General features: G+C 40.9%; 1 protein-coding gene across 1 annotated transcript; it reads left to right on the top strand.

The window, feature by feature from the left end:
- The first annotated feature begins 1,193 nt into the window (after window positions 1–1,193).
- Window positions 1,194–25,873, top strand: DAW1 (dynein assembly factor with WD repeats 1). The gene is made up of 13 exons (XM_028731150.2): window positions 1,194–1,350; window positions 4,437–4,509; window positions 6,531–6,675; window positions 10,555–10,613; window positions 11,187–11,309; window positions 11,462–11,561; window positions 12,464–12,571; window positions 14,000–14,106; window positions 17,517–17,619; window positions 18,800–18,914; window positions 19,996–20,072; window positions 23,293–23,455; window positions 24,600–25,873. The coding sequence occupies exons 1-13, from the start codon at window positions 1,311–1,313 to the stop codon at window positions 24,632–24,634; spliced, it is 1,248 nt and encodes a 415-aa protein (XP_028586983.1). The 5' UTR covers window positions 1,194–1,310; the 3' UTR covers window positions 24,635–25,873.
- Window positions 25,874–26,728: the final 855 nt, after the last annotated feature.

The raw sequence follows: 26,728 nt of genomic DNA, 5'->3' as shown, positions 1-26,728 counted from the left end.
ACCTGTCCAGCACTAATACACAGAATATGCAACTTCTGACATTCCTTCTGCACAACTTTTAAACCTCCACACCTTTCATCGCAGCACCCAATCATTCCTTGAACGTAACAGGCATCATCTGCTAAGATTTTGCACAGTGTTGTGACGGCAGGAGGGAAGCTCTTCTCTAGGAAACACCCACAAAGCTGTCTGCACCTTTTGAAGTATCGCTGGGCTACACTCCTTCCTACACATTTCCTAGTGAGCGCATGCTGTTGAGTTCAAGGGGGCTTCTTCCTGGTTTGGATCATGCTACAGTACTGCGGGTGGGACGTGGGTGGTGCTGTGGGTTAAACCACAGAGCCTAGGACTTGCCAATCAGAAGGTCGGTAATCCCTGCAGCGGGGTGAGCTCCCATTGCTTGGTCCCTGCTCCTGCCAACCTAGCAGTTCGAAAGCACATCAAAGTGCAAGTAGATAAATAGGTACCTCTCCGGTGGGAAGGTAAACGGTGTTTCCGTTCACTGCTCTGGCTCGCCAGAAGCGGCTTAGTCATGCTGGCCACATAATCCAGAAGCTGTAAGCCGGCTCCCTCGGCCAATAAAGCGAGATGAGCAACCCCAGAGTCGGCCACGACTGGACCTAATGGTCAGGGGTCCCTTTACCTTTAACCTTACTTCCATTTAGCTAGGAGCAAGCCTCATTGAAGTCAGTTGGGCCTTTTGAGTAATAATTTGTTTTATTATTATTACATTTATCTCCCCCCCAAGGAGCTCAAGGTGGAGAACAACAAGACCCTTCCCCTCTCCGTCACAACAACCTTGTGAGGTAGGGCAGGCTGCGAGACAATGACAGGCTCAAGGTCACCCAGAGGGCTCTATGGCTGTGTCGGGACAAAACGCAATAATACAGGCTCGCGCACCGCAGCTTCCGTCTTAGGCGCAATAACGGTTCATAGGATCGCGATGCAAGCCCCTCCCTTACCCTCTTGCGCGGTTTCCTCTCCGAATTCCTCTTACGACACCGCCCCCCCCCCAAAAAAAACCCCACTGTGAGGCAACGGGAAGCAGGTGACTTATCCCCTCACGCCCTGCTGCCATAGCAACGGGCTCAAAAAACGCGCCAAGCTCCCACGGCGCTCGCGCACAATGGGAGCCCTAGCCCGACCCCTGCTAGTCAGCCCTCTGAGGGCGGAGCCGGAGTAGCTGCGGGCGGCGGAGGAGAGCGGGCGGGGGTGGTCCCGGGCCGCGCGTGCGCGCTGCGGAGAGCGTCGGTTTGTCTGGTTCCTATGACAACGGCGCCGGCTTGGAGGCCTCGGCCGCCAGGGACGAGATGAAGCTGAAGCGGTTCTTGCTAAGATATTACCCGCCGGGTGCGGAATGGGGCAGGGAAGGGCAGGGCAGTGTGGGGGGTGAATGTTAAAGTTGGGGAACGGGGGAATGACGACGGGGAAGCCTTACGTGCGGCGGGCAAGCGTGGGCGATGGAAAGGAGGGGATGGTGGAGTCGGGGAAGAAAGGGTTAACGGATATAGATATATACAATGATTGACACACACACACGAGAAACACAAATGTGGAGGGGAAAGAGTCGCAGAGTGGGGGGGGGGGGAGGTTTAATTGAAAGGGTTGAGCCCCGGAACCTATTTGCTCAGCAGGTCTCTTGAATGGAAAAGAAGCTCCGTTGTGTTGTGTCTTCAGTGAGAGCTTGTTCCGTAGTAGGTTTAATACGTTGAACATATTGCATGGAAAGTCGGACTGGCAGTGCTTCTAAAGAAGCAAGCAAGCAAGCAAAATCAATAAGTGAGCACAGGATTGCAGCCTCGACCATGAAATGTGAAATAACAACAACAATGGAAACATAGTTTCTCTGAGGTTGTGCAGAGTGCCTTTTTCTTAACTCTTAAGTAACCATGCCTACTCTTTTGGGGAAACTTGTTTCAAACATGTTCTTGTGCTTTTTAGAAATTACATTAATAGTTAATGGGGAATCAAAGGCAAACGCAGGAAGGGTTTCAAAAAGAAAAGTCACTTGCAAGTGCTCAAAGATGGAACTTACCCCGTTGAAATGCACTTTTGTGTATGAGTCCCCCACACTGAAGATGTACCGGAATAATGCACAATGAGGGCCAGAGTGGTGTCATGGTTAAGAGTGCTAGTTTATTATATCCAGGTGCAAATCCCAACTCAGCCATTAAGCTTTCCAAGTGACTATCTCAGCCCAAACCTACCTTTTAGGGTTGTCGTGGGGATAAGATGGGTAAGAAATCATGTTTGCTGCATTCAGTGTTGTGGAGAAATGATGCAATTTAAATGTCATAAATAAAATAACCGGGCCCTATTTGTCTGACCCTTTCTATCTGTGACAGCTTTATCTTGTGGTTGCCTAGGATGACATTTAGATGGTCCTGATAGACAGTTACATTGACCACTCTGCTGAAGTCAGTGCATAGGCTTTTGACATTTAATAGTTGTGGAGTTTTAACTAAAAGTACCTTATGGTAACCAAGATAACTTTAGCATATGACAGACAGTAGGAACACAAAGTACTCGGCTCATGGTTGTGCACCATGGGTAGATAAAAAGCCATAGCTGCTGTCAGCTGAAATGATTTATTACTTATGAATTGATGTCTGAAGTGACTTGAAGAAAAGCTGCATTCTACTAAATCCCTAGTGTTACAAACATTTGTGTAACGTTGACAATTCAGCCATAAGCCAAATAATGGTATACTGTATATCATACTGTTTCCTATAGGGAACAACAGACTAATACCAAAGTATTAGCCTAATACAGAATCCACAAATTATTTGTAACTGGATTACACACAGAATGCAATAAAGGTAATGTGGCAGTCAGTTTGCTTCTATGTATATCTCAATTGTTATATATATTAGACAGGGTGTAATATTTTGCAGATTCACTTTTATATTTGGAAGATCTCAAACTGGTAAATTAAGTTGGTGAAGTAGCTTCTGCTTTTCTATACTATCAGTTGTTTGGGCTATGATCCTACAGTAATCTGAAAGTATCAGTCTTAGATAAGGCCATGACCATTCACTTAACAGAAATCTTCTAAATAACTTATTTGGATATAACTTGCAATAGAAGCATTAATACTTGCTTTCAGATAAATGCATCTAACACTAAAGTACTAGTTGAGAATTTTATTGATGCATAAACTAGGAAAAAACTACTTAAACTACCTTACACCAATGTGTCTCTGCATTTTTTAATATTAAAAAGGCATCTCTGGACATATTAATTACTCTCAGCATCTTCAGAGTCTTGGCATCTACCCATGGGACTTCTGAAGTAGTACTCAGTTTTGTCTAATGATGGTTTAATCAAGCAGACTACCGTATATATTAGGTAGTGGTACAGTATAGTGGCTTAGAGGGTAAGCTTTGAATTCCCAGGTCAATTACTCAGACCAGCAAATAGCCATTTAAAGTGTTTGAGCCTTTGCCATGAACAAACACAAGTGGGCTTATGCAAGCTACTGTAACTCAACTGTAGCAGGAACCACACTGATATTCCTAAAAGAAGCATTTCTGTTTCAGGGGCATCACATATTGAACCACTCAATTTTGTTGCTGGAAAACTGGATTCTTTTACTAACTAGAGCTTCTCCTGTGTTGTGTATAGCTACATGCACATGATTGTATCTGTAACATCATTAGTGACAGTTACAACTATTGTCCCCTATTTTACAAAGCCTTTAAATTTGTTATGTTTCATTCACCTTGGCAAGGTTGGTCTACCTTTTTCTTTAAAAACAAAAACAAAACACTAGCAAAGCTTCCTCCTCCATCTACAGCAGTACTTTTGCTGTTTCCCAGACCGTTTTCCTATTCTCATTTTTTATCTTGTGCCAGAGAATTCCATAAGTTAATGATGTGGTGTTCTATCGGATGATCCACAGTTCTGTATTTATCATGAATAATTACATTGGTTATAAGAGTCAGTAGTTATTTTTTCTATGTGAAGACTAGCTGAAGTTCAAAAGAGCTGCTTCAGTGACTGGGAATCCTTTGCACATAGAGGGACATCTGAGAAGATGTAGGATTGTGTGGGCTTGTACATGGACAGTGGAATTTTGGGCATTTCCCCTTTGAACAGGAAATCCTCAAGCCATATCACAACACCCTTCACATTTGAAAAGCAGCTTGCCATGTGGAATGGGGGTTGCCTTTGAAGACCATAAGTTCAAAGAGACTTTAGCATATGCATCTGGTTTCACAGTTCTTTGGCCCCTGACCTGTGTCTTACCATGTGTCACTACAGAAAATGACAAGATGTCTGCCTGATTCTGCTCCCTTATATGGTTTAAATTAGATGTGTTGCTACTGAAATCAATAGGATTTTTTTATCAAAGGGAAGGTCAGTCTTTGTACTGTGTGCCATCAGAACCTAGCTTGATTCTCAATTAATACTTGTCTTGTTTTGCTTCTTCAAAGGCATTATTTTGGAATATGTTCAAGGTGGGGAAGTGAAAACGAAATCTATAGATTTACTGGATCTCAGTGCTGCGTGAGTATTATATTTTGCTGGATATTGACACAGAACAACTTTACTGATATATACAAATCTGCTAAACAGCTAAGAAATGTATTGCAGTGTTTTTGGTCATATTGAATAAGACAATCATGCTGTCAAATCACCCTCTTCCAAGTACAGTCATTTAAGATTGAGGTGTTAGTGCTAGTGTGTTAGTGATCCTGTCTCCTGTGGCATATCTAGCAATATGGCTGCTACTTTCAATGAAAATTTCATAGGATTGAAAATTCAAGGGTGTGTGGTTTCCATTTAACAACTGCTGAAATTACAGCATTTTTGGAAAAGGCTGTAGCCTTTCATAGAGAAAGTCCCAGGTTTAATCCCTGGTACCTCCGTGTGATGTTGGGAGGGACTCTATCTGAAACTCTGAAAAAACGCTGCCAGTCAACATAGAAAATACTGAGCTAGATGGATGAATGGTCTTACTCAGTGTAAGGCAGCTTCCTATGTTCTAAAACTTAGTATTCCCACAATGGGATATATGTGAGTAACAAATATAAGATGCTTTTCATGCCTTGTAAGAAGATCTCCAGCATTCATAAAGTGTATCTGAATTAGACATATAAAGATATATATTGGCTTTGGTGTTCATATTTGTTGTAAACCTCTCTTGCACACCTCTGCCTTGATTACTTGATGTGCACTGGCAGGAGCATGCAAAAGGCGTCTTTCAAAGCCACAATTAAGACTTGACCTTGGGAGATTACCTGGGCTAAATTGAATATGTCAAAGAAATGTTTCAGAAAACAGACATTGGGTTAGATTTAGATTAATTATGCTGAAGTCCCCTTGAAATAATTGGGATAAGGTTGTCATGATGGCTAGCTTTAAGTCCTATATTTATTTCAGTGGGACTAAAGCATTCAGTGGGACTAAACTTTCCATCTGGATCCAACTCAGCGTCTTATATGTAATATACTTTTGCTAGCATACCTAACAAATGTAGTCCTTGAGCATGTCAGTGACCTGTATGGAAAACATACTGGATAAATTCCATTTGTTCAATGGATGTTATTCCCTAGTGGAACATACATCCTTCACCATTGAGACTATCCATACGGAAATCCTTCACAAACAGGATCTAGTTTTGTAAATTGTTTATTTGTTCCCTGTGATGCTGCTGTGCTTTTAACATACCAAAACCTTTGAGATTATTTTTAGAATATTTGTTTTTTGAGCTTAAAGAAAATTTTAACTCCTTACCTCCCATGACTAACCCTGAGAAACACAATGCCAAAGTAAACTTTTTAAGACTATGTGATATTTTTTGACAAATTAGCATGTTGTTTGAAATTAGAACAAAAAACAGAAATGAGTGCTGTCACTGAGGTTATTCAAATCCAAGCAGCAGAGTAGAGCTGACTACTTGTTTTAAAACCTGCATGAACAAGTAACTAGGAAAGACCTAAACATACAGAATATTCAAAATTTATCACATTCAAGTAGAAAACATTAAAATTGTAAATAAAATGACTGAAAAATGGGAAACCTGTCTTATACTCAAAAGATGCAAGGCCTAACCTAGAAAAAAAATGTTTTACAATTGGTGTGGATTATGTTAGTAGCTGACACGGGACTTAGGTATTTCTAGGTGAACTCAGGAATTTCCAGTGGCTGTCTACTTCTTATGTGGGGGGGGGGGGGCAAGAAATTTTGTATCTATCTTCCTGACTGATGTGTGCTCTGAGGCTTCTATGACACAGTCCAATCCTCTATGTGTTTATTCAGAAGTAAATCCCATAGAGTTCAATGTAAATACTAAATGTACATCTGTTTTTATGGAAAGATAAGAAAAATACATCTGTGGAGACCCACAGGTACCCTGCCCCTATTCTGAAGGATAATCTCTGTGGTTGGCACATGGGAAAATATCAAAATGACTCCCCTTCCCCCTTTCATCCTGGTTGATAAAAGCAACAGAAGGATTTCATTTTCTCTTAACTTCAGGAGATGAAAATTGTGTTTTAATATCTTTAAACATTATTCTACTTTAGTACAGATGTAGAAGCCTTAGTAGCAGATATAAGAAAAGCAGAACCTCTCATCACAGCATCACGTAAAGACCAGGTTGTACATTTAATACTGCGACTACAAGAGAAGCTCGGACAACAGGTGGACCACAAATTCTATCTTTTTAAGGTAAGAGCCATGAGACAATTTCTGATACTTGCTTTCAGTTATGTAAATACACAGAAACTAGAGGTTTTAAATGGCTGTTGGTTAAACTGTCCTGCTCTCAGGTCATTGTGAGAGCTGGCAGAAATGGAGCCAAAGCAGGGTTGCTGAGAAAGGAGGAGATCTCAGCCTGCTTATGCTGCATAAACAGATGTTTGCAGTAGACCCTCACACAATCCAGTGAGCATGCTCAGTAGCCATGGAATGTTATGGGGGGATAATAGAAACTAGGTTGTAGGGATGGAATGGAGTATTCTGGAGAAGGGCAGGGCTGGCTGGCACCCTTTTAAGGATACACAGCAACATTTCATTGCAGGTTTTAGTTGTTTAATTGAATATGGACTCTAAGGATCATGTTTGAGTATACTGAAGCAGCTTATGAGTGAGCAATGTGGTTATTTACATGTTGGTGTTTCCTGTGTTTGGGTAAGCAGGCCTGAGCTGGTTGTGTCCCACTTCCCCAGAGAATGCCAATTAGCAATGTATTATGGCTTGCCTCGAGTTCAATTTCTGCTGCTCCTGGCTGGCAGAAGAAGCAGGTTTATCAAGCTCCTAGTGGAACACCATGCGTGAATATGGGCTGCATTCAGGTTGGTGCCTCTCAGGTTGTGCAGCCCTAGTCCACAGACTCTGTAAAGGTGCAAGTAGAAGCAAGTGGTAACTTGTGAGTGGGGTGAAGGCAGTAGTGTCCTCCCAGTGGTGACAATAAACTTATTGGGCCATTTCGGTTAGTTTGGAGCTCTCCCAGCCTCACTGCCATTGCCCTGATGACTACAGCACTGCCACTGCCACAGCCTCTGTGCCCCATGAGCCACTGCTCAGAGGAATCTGCCATATGGAAGGCCAAACCTGAGTGCAGTGGTTTTGAGCTTTTTACCTAATATTCTGTTCTGACAACAGATCACATGAATATATTAATTCTCACACAGTTCCAATTCTGTGACTGCAAGTTGTTTTTAACTGTTTTTATTCTTGGATTTTAAATTGTTGCAACCCACCCTGAGACTTGCTGATGCAGAGCAGGTAATACATTTAATAACAACCACAACTCCAGTGGGTAGTGGAATTGGGGGTGTTTTGTCTGTTGTCAGTTTCTGTAGCTTTTCCACAATCTGCAGAACCTTTTTCACTGTGCCAGATGGCAGTGTTGAGTTACCTAACCAGCAAGTTAATTGCTGCTGATTTTCAGAAAGAGGATTTCAGCCAGAGCCTAGCCTCTCCAGGGAGCTCACTCATCACTCCCTTGGTTATCTCTACTGAAAGAGACTGGCACTGGGAGCTGACCAATACATACAAGTAGTTGAGCATGTTGGAAAATACGTTGCAGTGCTTGATGCACATATCTTTGCTGCATTATGTGGTTAAGTGGCTGATTTACAATCAGCACAGACTCTCAGAATGCCTGTATTTGTATGGGGGGTGGGTGGGAGGGAAATCATAGGAAGACTATATAAAGGGATGGTCTCTATGTAGAATAGCTGTGTGGGAAAAACTTATTTAAATATGAACCAGAGCTATTACTGATGTCCCTTCCTCATCTGCATTTGATGTCAAAGAGTGTGGATAGATCTCTTAAGAACAGCACACTACCTTCCATCTAGCAGCATGAGGTTTATCTACACATGAGGATCATTGTCTCTTCTAGAGCGCCAGCTGACAGACAGTCTGTTGCTGAAATTTGGGGATCTGATAAAGAACAGCACAACACTGAACTCAAGCTGTTAGTCAATGTTTGGGAGAGGCTTTCTTTTTTGCTGATTCTTTCATGCCCCCCCCCCCTTTCCCCAAGCATTGAAAAGTGATCTGTATCCTTTGGCTAGCAATATAAGGATGCTTTCTGCTTCTGGACAGGGTGCAGCTGCAGGGTGGGGTGGGGAATCTGTTGCGAAGGTTGATCTGCTCCATGCTGTAGACCAGTAAAAAGCAGTTTGTGGAAAGACAGCAGTGAGTTTGACTGTTGATGAAAATATGTCAAATTAGGTACACTCACAAAACATCTCATGCATGCTTGAGAATATGTTCTGTCTTGGTACCCAGATCAACAGATCCAATGTTGGTGCAATCTGCTCTTGATAATATGTATAAGGAAGCGGTGTCTCTCACATTCTCTCACTATTTGTACTCGACTTTAAGAGTTTTTAAGTGCTTTCACACAGTTGGCCTAGAAATAGTTTATCTTTCTAGTCATAGTCTTAATACCAGCTTCTTGAATACTGGCTTATTTTTATTTTTGGAAAGGTGATTACACTGATGTAATGTCATTGCAGTGCTCCACACTTTCACATTGTTAAATTGACTGCTATTTTGTTATTTTTTTTAAAAAAGTTGAACTTGGCTGGTTCATGACCCCACAGACAGGCTACTTCATAATTCCAAATCTATATCCCCTTCTTTTGTTTTGTCAGGATGGTTTAAAGTCAGGCATTGTAGATAAATCTTTTAAGAGTTATACAGTACCTTCCACTAATTCACCTAGAGGCATGGATCCAGTTCTGACAGTTGAGCTTTGAATATCTGAGATTGTAATAGTATTGGGAGAAGGAATAATGGATATGTACCTGTATAGTTAGGGACGCGGGTGGCGCTGTGGGTAAAAGCCTCAGCGCCTAGGACTTGCCGATCACATGGTCGGCGGTTCGAATCCCCGCGCCGGGGTGCGCTCCCGTTGCTCGGTCCCAGCGCCTGCCAACCTAGCAGTTCGAAAGCACCCTCGGGTGCAAGTAGATAAATAGGGACCGCTTACTAGTGGGAAGGTAAACGGCATTTCCGTGTGCGGCTCTGGCTCGCCAGAGCAGCTTCGTCACGCTGGCCACGTGACCCGGAAGTGTCTGCGGACAGCGCTGGCTCCCGGCCTCTAGAGTGAGATGAGCGCACAACCCTAGAGTCTGTCAAGACTGGCCCGTACGGGCAGGGGTACCTTTACCTTTACCTTTACCTGTATAGTTAATTACTCAAAGATTTGTTACAAGAAAGTTACAGACAAAACTGACTTTACCTGAATTGTGACAAAGCAGGGATGAGGAATCCAGAGCCATCAGTGCGCTTCTTTCCATGCTACATTCTAGCCATGCAGTAACAACAGGTTTCTGTATCCACACATACATCTGTTAATCCTTCACCCAGGCAGACAAGTAACATTATCTCAGCGAAGCAAAGCACTCAAGGAGGCTACAGACGAGCGCTGTTGATCAGGGGAAGGGGTGAGGCCTGCTGAGAGTCCTGAGGGTGAGATAGAAAGATCTGGAGGGCTGCATTTGGCCCCCAAGGTCTGAGCGTTCCCATCCTTGTAATAAAGAGTGCTGCTGATAGTGATTTTCTTGTGCAGTAATAAGAACTGCACAAATCTATTGAGCGTGAAGAATAATTAGGGGTATGCAGAGTATAATTGGAAAGAGGACTAGTGTTGCATTTCCACTTCATAGCACATTGCAGTTGCCAGCAACACCTCCTAAATGAAGACACAGAATTGGTGTAAACCTATACCTTTCTTTGCAGTTTCCTGGGTGATAAAGGTTTTTTTTGTTGTTGGTGGTGTTCCCAGCATAGTAGCAAGCTGTCGTAACATAACTTAATAGGGGTTTGAATGTGTCATGGATACAACACGCTGCTATAGCATAAGGTTTTAACCCAAATGGGCCCAGTCTCGCCAAAGCCCCGCTGAGTTCAATAGGAAAAGTAAATGTATCCTTAAAACAACACTACTGAGATTAATGTGACTTAAAAGTGCTTAACTTTAGTTTAGCCGTTCCCATTGATTAAAATAATATTTAAGTATTTAGATTTGTGAAGGCAAATACCTAGGAATGTAAAGAAAATTATATTACCTTTATTTTCTAATTTCAGGTACTCCGGGCTCATATATTGCCACTGACTAATGTTGCCTTTAACAAATCAGGTTCTTGGTAAGTTTGGGTGTTTAAATTCAAACTATGCATGATCTACCAAGGCTTATTTAAATATAAACTGAATACTGTATAGTATTTTACGGTCTATAATTTCCTCTGCTGAGATTCTGGTTCAAAAAAGGGTTATTAAGATAATTAGTAGGATTGGAAATGCCAAAATCCAACATATTTAGTTAACAATTCTTATTTTGTAAAAGAAAATACAGCAAAATGACAGTGGAAAATGTAAGATATCTCTTGTTTTGCCTCCCTCTCCTTTTATTAAATCCCCAGTTGTTCTCCTTATACTCTTCTTGCCTGGTCTTTGATCCTTCATCAAATCAACTGAGAAAAGTAAAAGGGGATGAGGAGCAGGGGAAATACGTAAATTACAACAACAACCCAACATGTTTTTAAAAATATCATTAATTGAGAGGAACTTAGAAGCAGTAGAGTCAATTCACAAGAAGTTGTATTTTTTCTGATCCCTCTGACATGTTTTAGCAATGTAGTCAGCAGTGGCTTAAATTGTGGGGTGAGGAATAGGGAAGAAATGTTTCTTAAACCTTCCATTCTTCTTGTCTGCTCTAGTTTTATCACTGGAAGCTATGACAGAACATGCAAACTTTGGGACACTGCTTCAGGAGAAGAGTTACGTTCTCTGGAAGGACATAGGAATGTGGTCTATGCAATTGCTTTCAATAATCCGTATGGGTATGCAACTTTTCAGAATCTTTGATCTTTAAAGCCCTAGATGGCCTCAGCACATTATTTCTTTCGTACTCTACATCCAAATCATTTAAATTTTTCTCTGTAAATCGTTTTTTACTTTCCCCTTGTACTCTGTTTCATTCTTTAAAATTTAGTGACAAGATTGCGACTGGATCATTTGACAAGACCTGCAAATTATGGAGTGTAGACACAGGAAAGTGCTATTACACCTTTAGGGGACACACAGCAGAAATAGTGAGTACAGGAGCTTTGGAATTATCATCACTATATATGGAATAATCTAATTCTTAAAAAGTTAAGTGTTGTTTTCTCTGTTATTCTCAGTGAAACTATGCTAACAAGTACCACAATACATGCTACTATTCTTAAAAAAATCTGGCATGAAAATTTGTACCTACTTAAGTGAAGATATGATTTGGGACATGGGTGGCGCTGTGGGTTAAACCACAGAGCCTAGGACTTGCCGATCAGAAGGTTGGCAGTTCGAATCCCCGCGACGGGGTGAGCTCCCGTTGCTCGGTCCCTTCTTCTGCCAACCTAGCAGTTCGAAAGCACCTCAAAGTGCAAGTAGATAAATAGGTACCGCTCCGGCGGGAAGGTAAATGGCGTTTCCGTGTGCTGCTCTGCATGCTGGCCACATGACCCAGAAGCTGTACGCCGGCTCCCTCGGCCAATAAAGCGAGATGAGTTCCGCAACCCCAGAGTCGGTCACGACTGGACCTAATGGTTAGGGGTCCCTTTACCTTTTAAGTGAAGATATGGAGCAGTGGTAGCTCCATGTTTGCTGTAGCATATTTTTCCTATTCTGTGGAATTATCATTACAAGGTAGAATGGGCTGCTTTATTACCGTAATTAAAATGGACATTCACCCTCCACATGGTCTAATTGTGAGAGTAAAATTCCTTCCTGTACCCCAAGGAAAATATTCCAAGCAATCAAATGAGTGAATGTTTATTATCAGCTATGATCCTATGGCTGTCATGTTTTATTTTACAGGCCTATAAACAGTCAATGGGGCAATGACTAGAAACAGTTACTGTCACGCTCTAATATATTGTGACTGACCAGTACCTAGGAGAACAGAAAATCCAAGAATTTCTTATAAGGGTTTTCCTTCTCTCTCTTTTTCTAACAGGTTTGCTTGTCATTTAATCTTCAAAGTACTTTGGTTGCTACTGGAAGTATGGATACAACAGCTAAATTATGGGACATACAGACTGGAGAAGAAGTAGTCAGATTAACAGTGGGTTGCAGCTCTTATTAGTGATGACTTGGTGTTTTTTTGAAAGTGCTATTAAAAGAGCAGTTCTTAATTAAAAGAGCAGTTCTTAATTATCATTTGCAAAAGTCAGAGACGAGAATTTATTCAGAACTCTTAGCATATGTAGCTAAATAATGCATTAAGCAAACATAAAGGAAGACTGAAAGCTGTGATACTAATTAAAAACCATTAAATCTTAAGTGCAGAGCAATCCTATGCATATTTATTTGGAAAACCTACTGTGTTCCGTGGGGCTCCCTCCCAGCTAAGTGTAAATAGGATTGAAGCCTAAATAACATACTTTTTCCAAATTCTGTGGCTTTACTACTACAAGGTAGAATGACCTGCTTTATTAATTAAAATGGACTGGTAATATTCTTTGAAACCTCTCCTGCAGTCAAAAGCACTGTATAATTGCTTTCAGATCTACTACCTGGGATTACAAATAAAGGGGTTATAATATACCCTGTAAGATTGAAGAGAGCTCTCTTAATAATATCACAAATACATGTAGACAGGTATTGCTATTGGCTTCACACTTTTTAAAAATCTGCACAAACTTTGGATGATGGTATAATTCTATCCCTGCAAGATGCTCAATTTTTAAAATTTCATTTTTCTTCTGCCTTTCCTCCAAGGAGGTCAGGGAAATATTTAAAAATATATAACAACTTTGTAAGGTAGGCTAGTGTTGAGAGACAGCAACTGACCCAGGGTCACTGAGTGAGATTCATGATTTGAATGTAATGATTTGAACCCAGATATCAGTGTTATTTAATTAACCTTCCCACAAAGAAATCAGAATGAATGCTCAGTATAATAGCTGACTGTCTAACCTCCATGAAAGCAACTGAGACTGAATGCTCAATAAGCGGGTTGTCTAGAAGTGACCCAGGACCTTACATTACATGATACTTTGCCCATCCAGACTGGGATTTTCTATGTTCTTTTTTGAATCTTTGGGGGGAAATGGTTTTTTGAATAAAACATAAAGTTTGTATGTTTACAGACAACTGGAAGGATTTTTTTTCAGGATCGCTTTCCATAAAATAATAGTAACAAAGAAAACAAAACACAGAATCATTAAAGTTTGTACATCTTTATAAATCCTAGATCAGTCATAGGCAAACTCGGCCCTCCCGAACTGGAGTTCCCAACCAGAGCTGGATGTAAACGAGCATGTGATACACAATCGTCATGCCTGTACCCTTTTAAGGTGGAATGGAACTATATCCTAACAGTTTTGGGACTACAACTCCTATCATCCCTAGCTAACAGGACCAGTGGTCCGGGATGATGGGAGTTGTAGTCCCAAAACATCTGGAGGGCCGAGTTTGTCTATGCCTGTCCTAGATTATTTCTACATAAAGATCTTTGTTTAAACTTTAAACCTTCTTTTTATAACTTCAGGGGCACTCTGCAGAGATTATTGCATTATCATTTAATACTACAGGAGACAGAATCATCACTGGTTCCTTTGACCATACAGTTGCAGTGTGGGATGTTGGCACGGGCAGGTACTATTTTAAATCTTGTTTTATTTCATGCTTTACAGAACTCTTAAAATAATTCTATACAGGCTCTAGAGTTGTTCAAATTATAAATCTGCCTTTATTTGTTCGTATTTAATACATTTCAAGCAACAATAAGCTTCTAGAAATCAGGAAGGTAAAAATTAGGCATATTGCTTCTCTGCGATTCTCCCTAGCAACAGTTCAAAGTTCCATCTGCCAGAAAGCTAAGATAATAGTTCTCTGTGTTGGCAAGTTATGTAGGATATAGCAGAGCAGTGGAGGATATATATTGTGATATTAATCTTAGACCTTTGTTTCATCGCCTGGGAGGCTTGCATTGAATAATCATGGCACAAGCTTTCTTATATTGAATTAGACCAATGGTCCATCAAACTCAAATATGACTAGCAAGAGCTATTCAAGGTCTGCAAAGAGACCACCCCTAGCCTTCATGGGAAACTATGGGCCTTTTTGGTATCATGAAACTAATGCATCTGAATAACATTTTGTCAAATTGATACAGTGGAAACATTAAAAGCCTTATGATGATCAGCAATAACTTATATGAGCCCAGAATAACATTCATTCCCCATCTTAAGTTATCGCTGAAGGGTCAATATAATTATAAATACATGATATGAATTAAATAGTGTAATTGGTTTGTGAACATATAATATATAATATATAATAATTTTTTTGAAATTATCACAAGCAAATAGGAATTTTTTCCCCTTCAGAATATTTGCTTTTGTGATGTTTTCATTTGGTGCAACCATTAATTAAGGTGTTTCTATGTTGCTCGGTCCCAGCTCCTGCCAACCTAGCAGTTCGAAAGCACGTCAAAGTGCAAGTAGATAAATACAGTGGTGCCCCGCAAGACGAATGCCTCGCAAGACGAAAAACTCGCTAGACGAAAGGGTTTTCCGTTTTTTGAGTCGTTCCACAAGACGAATTTCCCTATGGGCTTGCTTCGCAAGACGAAACGTCTTGCGAGTTCTTGCGAGTTTGTTTCCTTTTTCTTAAAGCTGCTAAGCCGCTAATAGCTGCTAAGCCGTTAAGCCGCTAATAGCCGTGCTTTGCAAGACGAAAAAACCGAAAGACGAAGAGACTCGCGGAACGGATTAATTTCGTCTTGCGAGGCACCACTGTAGGTACCGCTCCGGCTGAAAGGTAAACGGCATTTCCGTGTGCTGCTCTGGTTCACCAGAAGAGGCTTAGTCATGCAGGCCACATGACCCGGAAGCTGTCTGTGGACAAACGTCGGCTCTCTCAGCCCGTAAAGCGAGATGAGCACTGCAACCTCAGAGTCATTTGAGACTGGACTTAACCGTCAGGGGTCCCTTTACCCTTTTACCTTTATGTGCAGTCTATGAAGGACCACAAGTTACACGTATTATATAAGGGAACACCCATGAATGGTTGTATAGGTTATAAAGCCCTGAACCATAGGAAACAAATGAATACACATGTTAAAGATTGATTGTGTACACACACAAACACAAAAACACGGATGCATGAGAGAGTGCTATGACTGCAGTGGTATTCATTAATGGTTTCTTGAATTGCAGTGATGACTATTCTGTGACCCCCAAAACACACTGATTTACATTCTCTGAAGTATACACACTCATTAAAGTTTTCTAGGGTTTAACCTATAGAATCTTAAATGGTCATTGACAACTAATTTTCACACTTTCTTCAAAGTGTAATATATATTAGCCTGTCTTCAGTGGGTCAGGTAGATGGAGCTGCCCACCTGTGAATCACCTGGCATCAAAATGATGTCAGGTGAAGCATTTTTCTTTGCCCATGTGGCTTCAAAACTCTCTTTAATTTTTTATATGGAGAACTATATAGCAGCCTATAAAACCAACACCCTAGAGTTCTTTTGTGCTGTAGCAACAGCTTGGCATCTGTCTGTCTCGGAGACAAAGGAGAAGTGTACCTTTGTGGGTAAAGTCAGTTTGTTGGAAGGTTGCAGCGCCTGCTGTAGCTGTAGAAACAGGAGAGCCCCATTTTTGTTGCCGCTGGGGCAGATAAAAGCATCTGGTTGTGCTGATGCAGATGCACCACCTCGTTTTTTCTCTCTGCACTCCTCCCAGCAGTCATTCCTCCTCTGCTCACTGCTATGGATACCCAACCTCAGTGTCTGTCTCATCATCTGCAAGGAGTTCCCACACAGCGGAGCTGATGCTCTCATCCTTCATGTCACATTTGAAGACATCTTTGTAACACAGAATTGGTCTGCCAACAGGAGTGAACTATTATTGCCTTGTGACTTTATATGTTCTGCCTGTGTAATTGTCCACTCTTGATTATCTATGAGATAACCAGTAATACTTGAATTAGACTTTTTGACTTGTTTTGCAGCTGAATTGTATCTAAGTTGAAAAATACAATTTCTAAACATGCAGTGGATAGGTGCTAGGGAGTCATAACCAGCTGAGACTCCCAGATGTGTATCTACCATGTGTCCTTGTGTATTATATGGGTACAAATGTGCACTGGATAATTTTCTGATGCTAATTCTAATTATACTAGTTGGCATCAGAAAATTTCTAGTTTGCATTGGAAAATCTTCCGATGCCCTAGAGAGTGATCTAATTTAGCATGCTTATTTTACTTGTGTTTAGTAACCAAATGCAAAGCTTTGAAACTGTCAAGTTTGCCTAATATTGTATTTGCAGTTGGCATCTAATCACTTACAAACATTTTTGTGTGCTTATGTGTGGAAAGTTTAAGCACTGGAAAAATTTCCTTAACAATTTCCACAGAAAATTGTGTTATATCAGAGCTGAGGCTTCTGAAGATTTACATAGACTTGCATGTGTAGGTCAAATTGTAATACAAAGGCTGCAGTCCTATGTATATTTATTTGGGAAGACACCTCATTGAACTGTGACTTTTATTGCTGAGTAGGTGGCACTGTGGGTTAAACCACAGAGCCTAGGACTTGCCGATCAGAAGGTCAGCGGTTCGAATCCCTGTGACGGGGTGAGCTCCCGTTGCTCAGTCCCTGCTCCTGCCAACCTAGCAGTTCGAAAGCACGTCAAAGTGCAAGTAGATAAATAGGTACCACTCCAGCGGGAAGGTAAACGGCGTTTCCGTGCGCTGCTCTGATTCACCAGAAGCGGCTTAGTCATGCTGGCCACATGACCCGGAAGCTGTACTCCGGCTCCCTCGGCCAATAAAGCGAGATGAGCACTGCAACCCCAGAGTCAATCACGACTGGACCTAATGGTCAGGGGTCCCTTTACCTTTAAGCATGCATAGGATTGCACTGCAAATGATTGGGGAAACATTAAAGATTTAACCTGTAGTATTTTGTCTATTTCTTTTTATAGATGCCCCTTTGCATAATACATTTATATTTGAATCAACCACATAATATGTTTTTTATTCTCTCCTGGCAGGAGGATGCATACTTTAATAGGGCATCGTGCGGAAATAAGTAGTGCACAGTTCAACTGGGACTGCACTCTTATAATCACTGGATCAATGGACAAAACATGCATGGTAAGATAGTTGGATCCCTATTAACCTGATTTATTGCTCTTGGTAGTATACGAAAAATAATCATAGTATTGACTAATCCATACATTTGTAGGTCTGAATCCAGGAATACATTCTTCTTGGCCTGCATGAAGGAGTGTGGGGAAAATTAGCTTTTCCCTCAGAGCAGGTACAGAATAAAGGTGTAGGTTTACTCTTACTTCTCTTTAAAATAATAGACAAAGGGCATGTACACACTGCCTGATAATATGCATTCAGTGCTGGAGGCAGAAAACCAGAATATTTCATTTGGAGCAAAAACAAAATTAGTTAAATGTGATCCACTTTGCCTAAGTAGGATTCCTTGTTCACAAGGAGGCCTTTCTTCCTTGAAGCCTTCCTCTCAAACTCTCCAGAATCTCTGCGTATCACCTGAGATCTGCTTGGTGAACCCACCTCTTGGCTATCCACCTGCTTATATAGCTTCTCCCTGTCTGTTATTTGATCCGTCCAGAGGCTGCAGGAACAAGGAAGCTGGGAGCTTTTAATTTTCCCACCCCTAGAGACAGGTGTGCAGTTAATCACATCAGCAATGGTGGACCCTATGCCTTGATAGTTTATTAGTTTTGGGGCACCAGCTAAGACTCCACATTAACCCTATACTTCCCAAATGAGCAGACAGGTAAAAAGATGCATTCCCATTTTATAGACAAACAGTCCAGGACAGTAAAGGCCAATTCCTTTACACTCCATCTTTCTAAAAAAAAAGGCCCAAAGCTTGTTCCGAGAAATGCCCCGCCAGTTCATTTGCAATATCACACTTCAAAAGAAAGAAATACAGAAAATAAGAGGGACACTATAGGCTAGCCTGGTTTAGGGAAGAAACACCAACATTTATTGACTTCTGGGGAGTTCTTTTCTTTTTTCTTTTATTTTCTAGCCTTTATTAGCATAAGAGTTGAATCTGTGAATAAGCTGCTAGCATGGAAATCAATTCCAGGAGATATCTGGCTTGTGCTGGTAACATATCAAGCAAAATATTTGTTAACCTTGCTTTCTGCCAAATCTGTGTGCTCATACGAAAGAACAAATAGTGATTGACTAGCTACACAGGCCGCAGGCAGTTCAGTCAAATAAATAAAGAAGCTGATTTGGGTTCCCTGTCATTATTTGCCTGCAATTTTGCTTTCTGTCCACATTGCAGTTGTGGAACGCACTGACTGGCAAGCGTGTGGCAACATTAACAGGCCACGATGATGAAGTATTAGACGTTTGCTTTGATTACACTGGCCAGCGTATTGCAACTGCCTCAGCTGATGGTAGGTGAAATTGATTTTTTTTATTAAAATGTCTTCATCCCGTGTCAGCTGATTTGAAGAGCATTTCTTGAGGGGTAACATGGCGACTCCCAGTAGCTCCTTCTGTGCATCATGGATGACTCCACATGAGGGCAAAGAAAGAATCCTCTAAGAGAGGAACTCTGGTGAGGTGAATGCATGTTCTGGAAACTGGCTAAGTTTTCTAATACAGCCAATCTTGTGGAAAACCTCCATAATAGCACCAAGGAACGATTATATCCATATAGTGAGCCATTTTTTATGTGTTATGTGATGTGCTCTTTGGCAGCTTTCTGACAGGGCTGTGATATTTAACTCAGTCTTCTGCCCCAAGCTATCTCATATATCGGATCAGTCTAACAAGTCTAGAAGCTTCCAAACCATTTTCGTATGAGTGCCGCCTTCTCATAAGGCCATGCAATTTTAACCTGCTTTCAGTGGCCACCACAGAACATCAAAAGTTTATGGTGAAAGAGTATGCATGGCAACTGTAAGTACTCCCATATAGGGATTGGGACAAATTCAATTCAGTTTACATTTCAAGGCAAACCCACCAAATTTGTACTTTCCCAAACAATACAAGAATGTAAACACAACCATCTTTCAAAATTTGAACTCTGAATTTTGCAGTGCAGCTGTCCAACCAAAAATGCATATACTAAAGTGTACATATAAAAACATATTTTGTTGAAAATAATATTACATTATATTAGTGAATTTTTTTTTGCAAAAATGCATTATATTAGGGAAATCGTATACAAAAATGTGTATATTAGGATATATTTGAAAAGGCTGATGAATTTTCATGAGAACTTTAAAAAAATCTGCCAACTGATACTGAAACATTGAGAACTGTACTTAAGATTTGAAAAATGAGAAACTTAAGGGAAACCAAAATTGACAGATTCACCCATCCCTTCTCTAAATCAGTGGGCTTTGAGTTGCAGCCAGTCATTTCTAACATTTGCCTTCTCTGGTTCCTGACAAAATTGCAGATGTATTTAAGCACAACAGGTAAATGCCTATACTAAACACATGATTGTTTGTTTGTTTTCTACTTAAGGATCAGCAAGAGTTTATGATGCAGAAACAAAAAAATGTATATCAAAACTTGAAGGCCATGGAGGAGAAATTTCAAAGGTGACTGTTGTTTTATTTCTCTGTACTGCTGCCCTGAGTAGAATGTTGTTCTAAATTACAGTTAGCTTTGGCCATTTTGCTTGTTTGTATGATCTCTCGCTTCTTGAGTATGGACCAGGAAAGCAACTTCTCTCCCTTGCTGTTTTTTATAGTGCTTTATCACTTTATGTCTCCAGTGTGTTAGGAAAGTACAGAGGTTAGTATTCTGTTATAAAAGCTGCTAATTGAAAAACATTATTCTTGCAGTTTGAGTGAACAATCCTGCAAGTACATACCACTGACCAGTGGGACTTACTCCTGAATAACTGGAGGTGGGATGTCAGCCTTTGAGATTTATGTGAGATTTTTGAGGGCATTCAGGTTATCTATTAACTTGAATAGAAAGATTTTTTGGTGAAAATGGGCGATACTCTACTGCTACCCTCCTATCCTATAATTTTAAGTACAGTAACATTAAATAAGGGGGACGCGGGTGGCGCTGTGGGTAAAAGCCTCAGTGCCTAGGGCTTGCCGATCGAAAGGTCGGCGGTTCGAATCCCCGCAGTGGGGTGTGCTCCCGTTGTTCAGTCCCAGCGCCTGCCAACCTAGCAGTTCGAAAGCACTCCCGGATGCAAGTAGATAAATAGGGACTGCTTACTAGCGGGAAGGTAAACGGCGTTTCTGTGTGCGGCTCTGGCTCGCCAGAGCAGCGATGTCACGCTGGCCACGTGACCCGGAAGTGTCTCCGGACAGCGCTGGCCCCCGGCCTCTTGAGTGAGATGGGCGCACAACCCTAGAGTCTGTCAAGACTGGCCCGTACGGGCAGGGGTACCTTTACCTTTACCTTTTAACATTAAATAAGACTGTATCTCTGTGTTGGGCTTTTCCAGCTGCAATATTTAGTGTGGTTTTTCATGCATGTTTCATATGGTAATGTGTGCATGATAAGAAAGCTACAGTCTAAACTACACCTCTCTTACATCCTTGGATGATGCACCTTTATAGTAACCAGAAGCAACAGAATGTAGGCCTACTTTTAATAGTGCTTTAAAAAGGGGATTTGGGCAGCATAGGAAGGTCAGCTTTTAAATTATCTATATTATATATGGTGAACAGAATCGTTCCTCAGGCCAGTTTAACCTTGAAGGTAAAAAAAATTGAGAATATTTGCATAAATGTATATATATGTTAGAGACAGATGCTTAGGTTGTTCTTAAATCCATACTGCATGAGCAAGACGATGGCAGCCCATACATATGTTTCCTGATTTATGGCAGTGTTGTTGGCTAGATACTCTGTTTTGTCATTTAATTTTTGGAGAGCAGTGACAGGTTCAGTATCTGTTTGGATGATTAAAGAAAATATTAGTGTCTGTGTGGTGAAATTTGGCAGCACTGTGATATGATGAATCTAATATAGCAAGGATAAAATTGTATTTGCAGATTAAAATTTCCAATTTCTTTTTTAGTTCCAAAAGCTTAAAGAGTAGTAGTAATTATAGTTATTTTACATAAAATAAATAAACATTGTAGATTCAATAAGAAAGGAAGAATTGCTACTGATTCTATAACTTTTTTAAAAAGCAGAAAGCTATTCAAACAGAATACAAAACGGTTTCCATGTAAGGTTTTGGAATGCCTGTCTTTGGATTTTGCTTCCTTCTTTTAAAAGTTATTTTTATGAGTTTCCTAAGGAAATAACAGTTCTACATCCCACAATTTTATATGTACTTCATTAATGTTTCCCATTTGCTGTGCACATATGAAATGACAAATGTCACGATTCAGCTATCAGATGTGCCCCTAAGTTGAGAGGCAGAAATAAAGGTTAAAGGACTGCTCTCAAGAATCGGTTTATGTGGCTCATGAATCTATGCACTAAAGAGATGCAGTAAGGCCTTTGGAGGCCTGCAAGGAACCTCCAGGGTAACATTTAGGTTTAAACTGACCTATTTGGTAAAGGAGAAAGAAGGGCAGAAATTATTGAATAAAGGTGCAGGCGGATGAGAAAGAATTTTAAATTTTTGGAATGTTGATTTCAAACATGAGGCTAGTCACTAATTGAATATTAACGTCACAATTATATTTGGCTACTGAACTCCTCATTGCATATGTGACTAGTTAACTGTAATTCATTATTCTCTCCATTGCTCACCTGGTGCCTTCACTGCATATCTTTAGGCTCCAAGCAAAATGTTTCTCTATAACCAGACCTTTGGCTGAATATTCTATGGCCTTTTAAATGTGTTTATGGGAGGGGGGCTATTGGTTTGTTTTTGTTTCTGTTTTTATCATGTATTTTGTGTTTTCATCTAGTATTTTTGTGTTGTGAACTGTCCTGTGATTTTCAGATGAAGGGCGGAATACAAATTTGACAAATAAATCCTAAATAATCCCAGAGTTATTATCTTGAGGTGGCAATTCCTTCCTACCTGAGCAAGCTCCTTGATCATAGTAGTACCTTGGGCTAAGTACTTAATTCCTTCTTGAGGTCCGTTCTTAACCTGAAACTGTTCTTAACTTGAAGCATCACTTTAGCTAATGGGGCCTCCTGCTGCCGCCGCGCCGCCGGAGCACAATTTCTGTTCTCATCCTGAAGCAAAGTTCTTAATCCAAGGTACTATTTCTGGGTTAGCGGAGTCTGTAACCTGAAGTGTATGTAACCTGAAGTGTATGTAACCCGAGGTACCACTGTACTGTCTTGGATCACTTTAAGTCATTGTGCTGGCTTGTGGAACTGAGAATAACAATAGCAATTCTGCTATTGTTTCCTTGGGAATGTTTCATAAGTTATTATTTAGTTCTCAGAAATGGAACCCCAAATATAAAATACGGTACAGCGAGTGTTGTAATTTTTGAAAGGCTCGTGTTTAGCATTAAAATCAAAATTTATTCACAGAAGCCACCCATGATTGAGCCACTTTGTGAATATTTGTCTACTTGGAGTCAACTACTTCACAGTGTTTCACAGGATAAAGTATTTCACAGGATAATGTGTGACATGACCCTTGTTTTAAGATGAAAGACAGAAAAGCTCCTTGCTTTGGAGGGTTTATTATTGATCAGCCCACTCCAGCCTCTGAATCTACCCGTGTAGATAGAAACTGGGAGACAAAATATATTTAGGGGCTGTTGTCCCAGACACTGCAAACCTGCGTGAACCATGGTGGACAAATTTAAGATAAGTAATGACATTTCCTTGCCTCTTTAAAAAATAATTATTGTTTCTTTGTTTTTAAAAGATCTGTTTCAATCCTCAAGGCAGTCGTATTCTTACAGCCAGCTCAGATAAGACAGCTCGACTTTGGGAGCCTCAGACAGGACAATGCATTCAAATACTAGAAGGCCACACTGATGAAATATTTTCGTGTGCTTTCAATTACAAGGGCAATATAATCATTACAGGTAACTAACAGCTATATTGAAAATTGTCCTTCTACTTGTTTACGCTAAAGTGATGTCAAATAAGGACAGTTTCCTGGTTTCTGTTGTCATGCCTCATTCAGTCCAATTCCGTTGAAAACTTGGATCAAACAGTTATTTCTGTGGCATATTGCTTTTCCACACTAGTTGAATTGTTTCAAAACGGTGTACTAGCCTAGAGAAGTTGGGTTAAGTAAGTAGGCTGGGGTGGGGGAACAGGACAGCCATTGACCAAGAAGTTTCAACAAATAGATATGGCTCCACTTTTTAAACTTTTCACTGGGAGGATGCATTAAGGCAACCTGCAAATTTGAACAGCTAAATACATTTTCCTGTGCTATATACATTTTATTTGCTAGTATCTCATTGATTCTGGTGGTGCTTTCCTCTTTCATCAGCGGAGGTGTTTTTCCAACATTGCAATAAGAGGGAAATGGGGGCATAGCAGCATTACTAAGGCAATTGAAATCCTAGAGCCAAATTTAAGACGCCTTTTCTACAGCATTTCAACACAACTAGTTTAGAATATGTACAAAAGTTAGGTTGGCAATTCTTAGATGGTGGCCTCGCATTCACCGGAAGATACTGATATCTGTAGGTTGCAATCTGCGTTGGCACCTTTTTCCTGATAGAAGCTCTATGCCTTTAACAACAACATTGCAGACAAATATTCATGGGATGCACAGAGATTTAGTGATGAGAAAAGGTGCACCTTTTGAATGTATGCCTGTTGGGTTCCTGTTAAAAGCCCAGAACACATGAAACTGCCTTATGCTCAGTAGTTCTGTCTTTTCTAAAACTAAGTGCCTCTCCAAGATCTCAAGCATGGAAATTTCTCAGCCTTCCTACCTGAGAATTTTTTTGATCTAGAGATATTTGGGCTTCAACTTGGGACATTCTATATACAAAGCATGTGTTCTATTACTGTGCAGTTGGCTCAAAGTGTCGTTTGCTAGACTCTTAATTCATTCAACTGCATCAGAGTTGGAAGACAAGATTGCCAATGAATTTGAGAGCGAGGGGTGTATTTGAAATATCTCCTGCCCCAAATAACAGGAAGCTGTAGTTTTATATTATAGATATATGAATGACGTTTGAAATGTTAATCTATTACTTTTCTTTCTAGGTAGCAAGGATAATACATGTAGGATATGGCGCTAATTGAGGACAATCTCTGACCCGACTTCCCAGAGGCTTTTGTATGAGGAGCTTCTCATTATACAGGCAATAACTACTAAGCCCTTCAAAAACCTGTTTTCTGTTTTTGCCTTTTTAAAAATGTTACTGAAGAAGACTTATATCCTGGACTCATGAAATTAGCAATGTTAGCTAGTTATGTGATAGGTTCTACTCTAATAGCATTGATATAAGTGTTAGTGACTTAGTTGCGACAAGTGGCATTGTTTTCTTTGTAATGGTTTTTAGGCCAGTTGGGGAGGGGGACGGGGGGGGGGGAGCACCGTGATCTTATTTAGCAATGCATTGCCTTACTTGAATGCCTCTCACATTTGGTTGGATAATTTTTACTATACTTAATTTTTATTTAATAAAAATATTTAAAACACTATAAAAGTCCAGCTTTTTATGTAGTATTAACAGTTGAGCATATATTAAAACTGTCTATTCAAGTATTGCCTGAAACCTCTGGATAAAGTGCTTATTAATTATTTTTTTTAAAAAAATTATAAATCTGCCATATAGCTCTATATTTACTCATAAAATTAAAAAAAAAACTTATTGGATTTATAGTCTCTTCCATCTTGAAGCCTTAGAGTGACCAACAAAATATATTAAAAAACCGTATCTGAAATGCAGTATTAAGCTTCAGCGTAAATCACTTAGTTCCTAAACTTCAGGCCACACACTACGAAGCAGCATAATGGATGGTAGTGGGTATGCACCAAACATTTGGTAAATGTTTTTCTCAACTGCTACAAAGGATGCTTCACTTTTTAACCTTTTCCTTTGTGCTATATGAATAAAAATATATATTATCTAGGTTCTGGAGTGTAAAACACTGCATGGGTTCATGCATTTAGCTTGGGAGTGGTACTACTGTGTCATGGTAGGGAAGTTGCAGAAGTCCTACCCCTCCCTTGTAAACTGAGTGCCCAATCTCAAAGAAGCCTGGCTCTTGGGATCTGCCGCTTTGAGCAGGAATAATTACATGAAAATTGGGCCTCAATAAAAGGTCTGTCTGGCCCACACTGGAGAAGTAGCATGCACCATAGAGGAGAGGGGCTCACACCTTTTTAATCAAGCCTTTGCGAATGTATGAACCATGATTTGTTGATGTGTAGTTCACAGCTTTTCATCCTGTCGTTTCACATCCATTTTCTTTTTTCCTCCAATCCCGTTTGTCCTCTTAACTGCAGTAAGTGATTAAAGTGATTTGCCTCAGCGTGTGTGTATACCTGAATATCCAGATGCTGCCTTGGTACTGGCATGAAATCTAGCTTCCAAGTGTTTTTGAATTCCTAGTGTCCTCACTATGAGAGCCTATTTGCTGTGCTGCCCTGGAAATGTCAACTGAACTGAAATATAATCTAGCCTGATTTCCCTGTTCAGCTTTATCCTAAGGAGTCTCTGATATTATGCATGGTTTACCTCCCATGAAGGCAGCGGAAGTGCTAGGTGTGATCTGCTATGAAGCAAAGCACTGGTATTTGCTACAGAGCAATGCACAATACCTCTAGGCTCTGGAAAGTGTAGCTTTGTTTTTCAGAAATACGTGAAGATACTTTTCCCGAGAAAGAAAACTTTTGTTGCAGACTTCACAATATTTTGAAGCTATTGGCATTTACAGTTGTCAGGGGCTCAGGGAGAGAGCCACAGGGGAAAGAGGAGATGGAGAGCGAAGAGGAAGGATCTGAGGGAAGCATAGGAGGGCATGAGAGTGACCAGGGAGATTCCATGAGCCTCTCCAGCGAATCAGAAGATTCCCAGAAGGAAGCGCCCAGGGTCAGGGCAAGGGGGGCCAGCGGAGAGGCTCAAAGCGGCAGCTGGAGATCAGGGCCAACTTCCCCACCAGAGCGTAGCGGGGGGGGGAAGAAGCCCACAGATCAGGACCAGCGGGGAGGGAGAGTGAGTCAGGACTGACCACGCCTCCGCCGGGGAGTGGAGGAGCGGAGGGGAGGTCAGTTCCAGCCAGCCCCCCCGAAGGGGGAAGCAGTGACAGGAGCAGTGTAGCCGTTAGGAGGAAAGTGGGAGGCTGGGCGCGCGCGCCAAGTTCAAATGTGCAGGCGCGCGGGACAG

Source organism: Podarcis muralis, chromosome 6 (genome assembly GCF_964188315.1).
Source record: "Podarcis muralis chromosome 6, rPodMur119.hap1.1, whole genome shotgun sequence".
NCBI classification, from domain to species: Eukaryota; Metazoa; Chordata; class Lepidosauria; order Squamata; family Lacertidae; genus Podarcis; species Podarcis muralis.
Note: the sequence above shows the minus strand (reverse complement) of the source record. Positions and strands in the feature narration are given on the sequence as shown.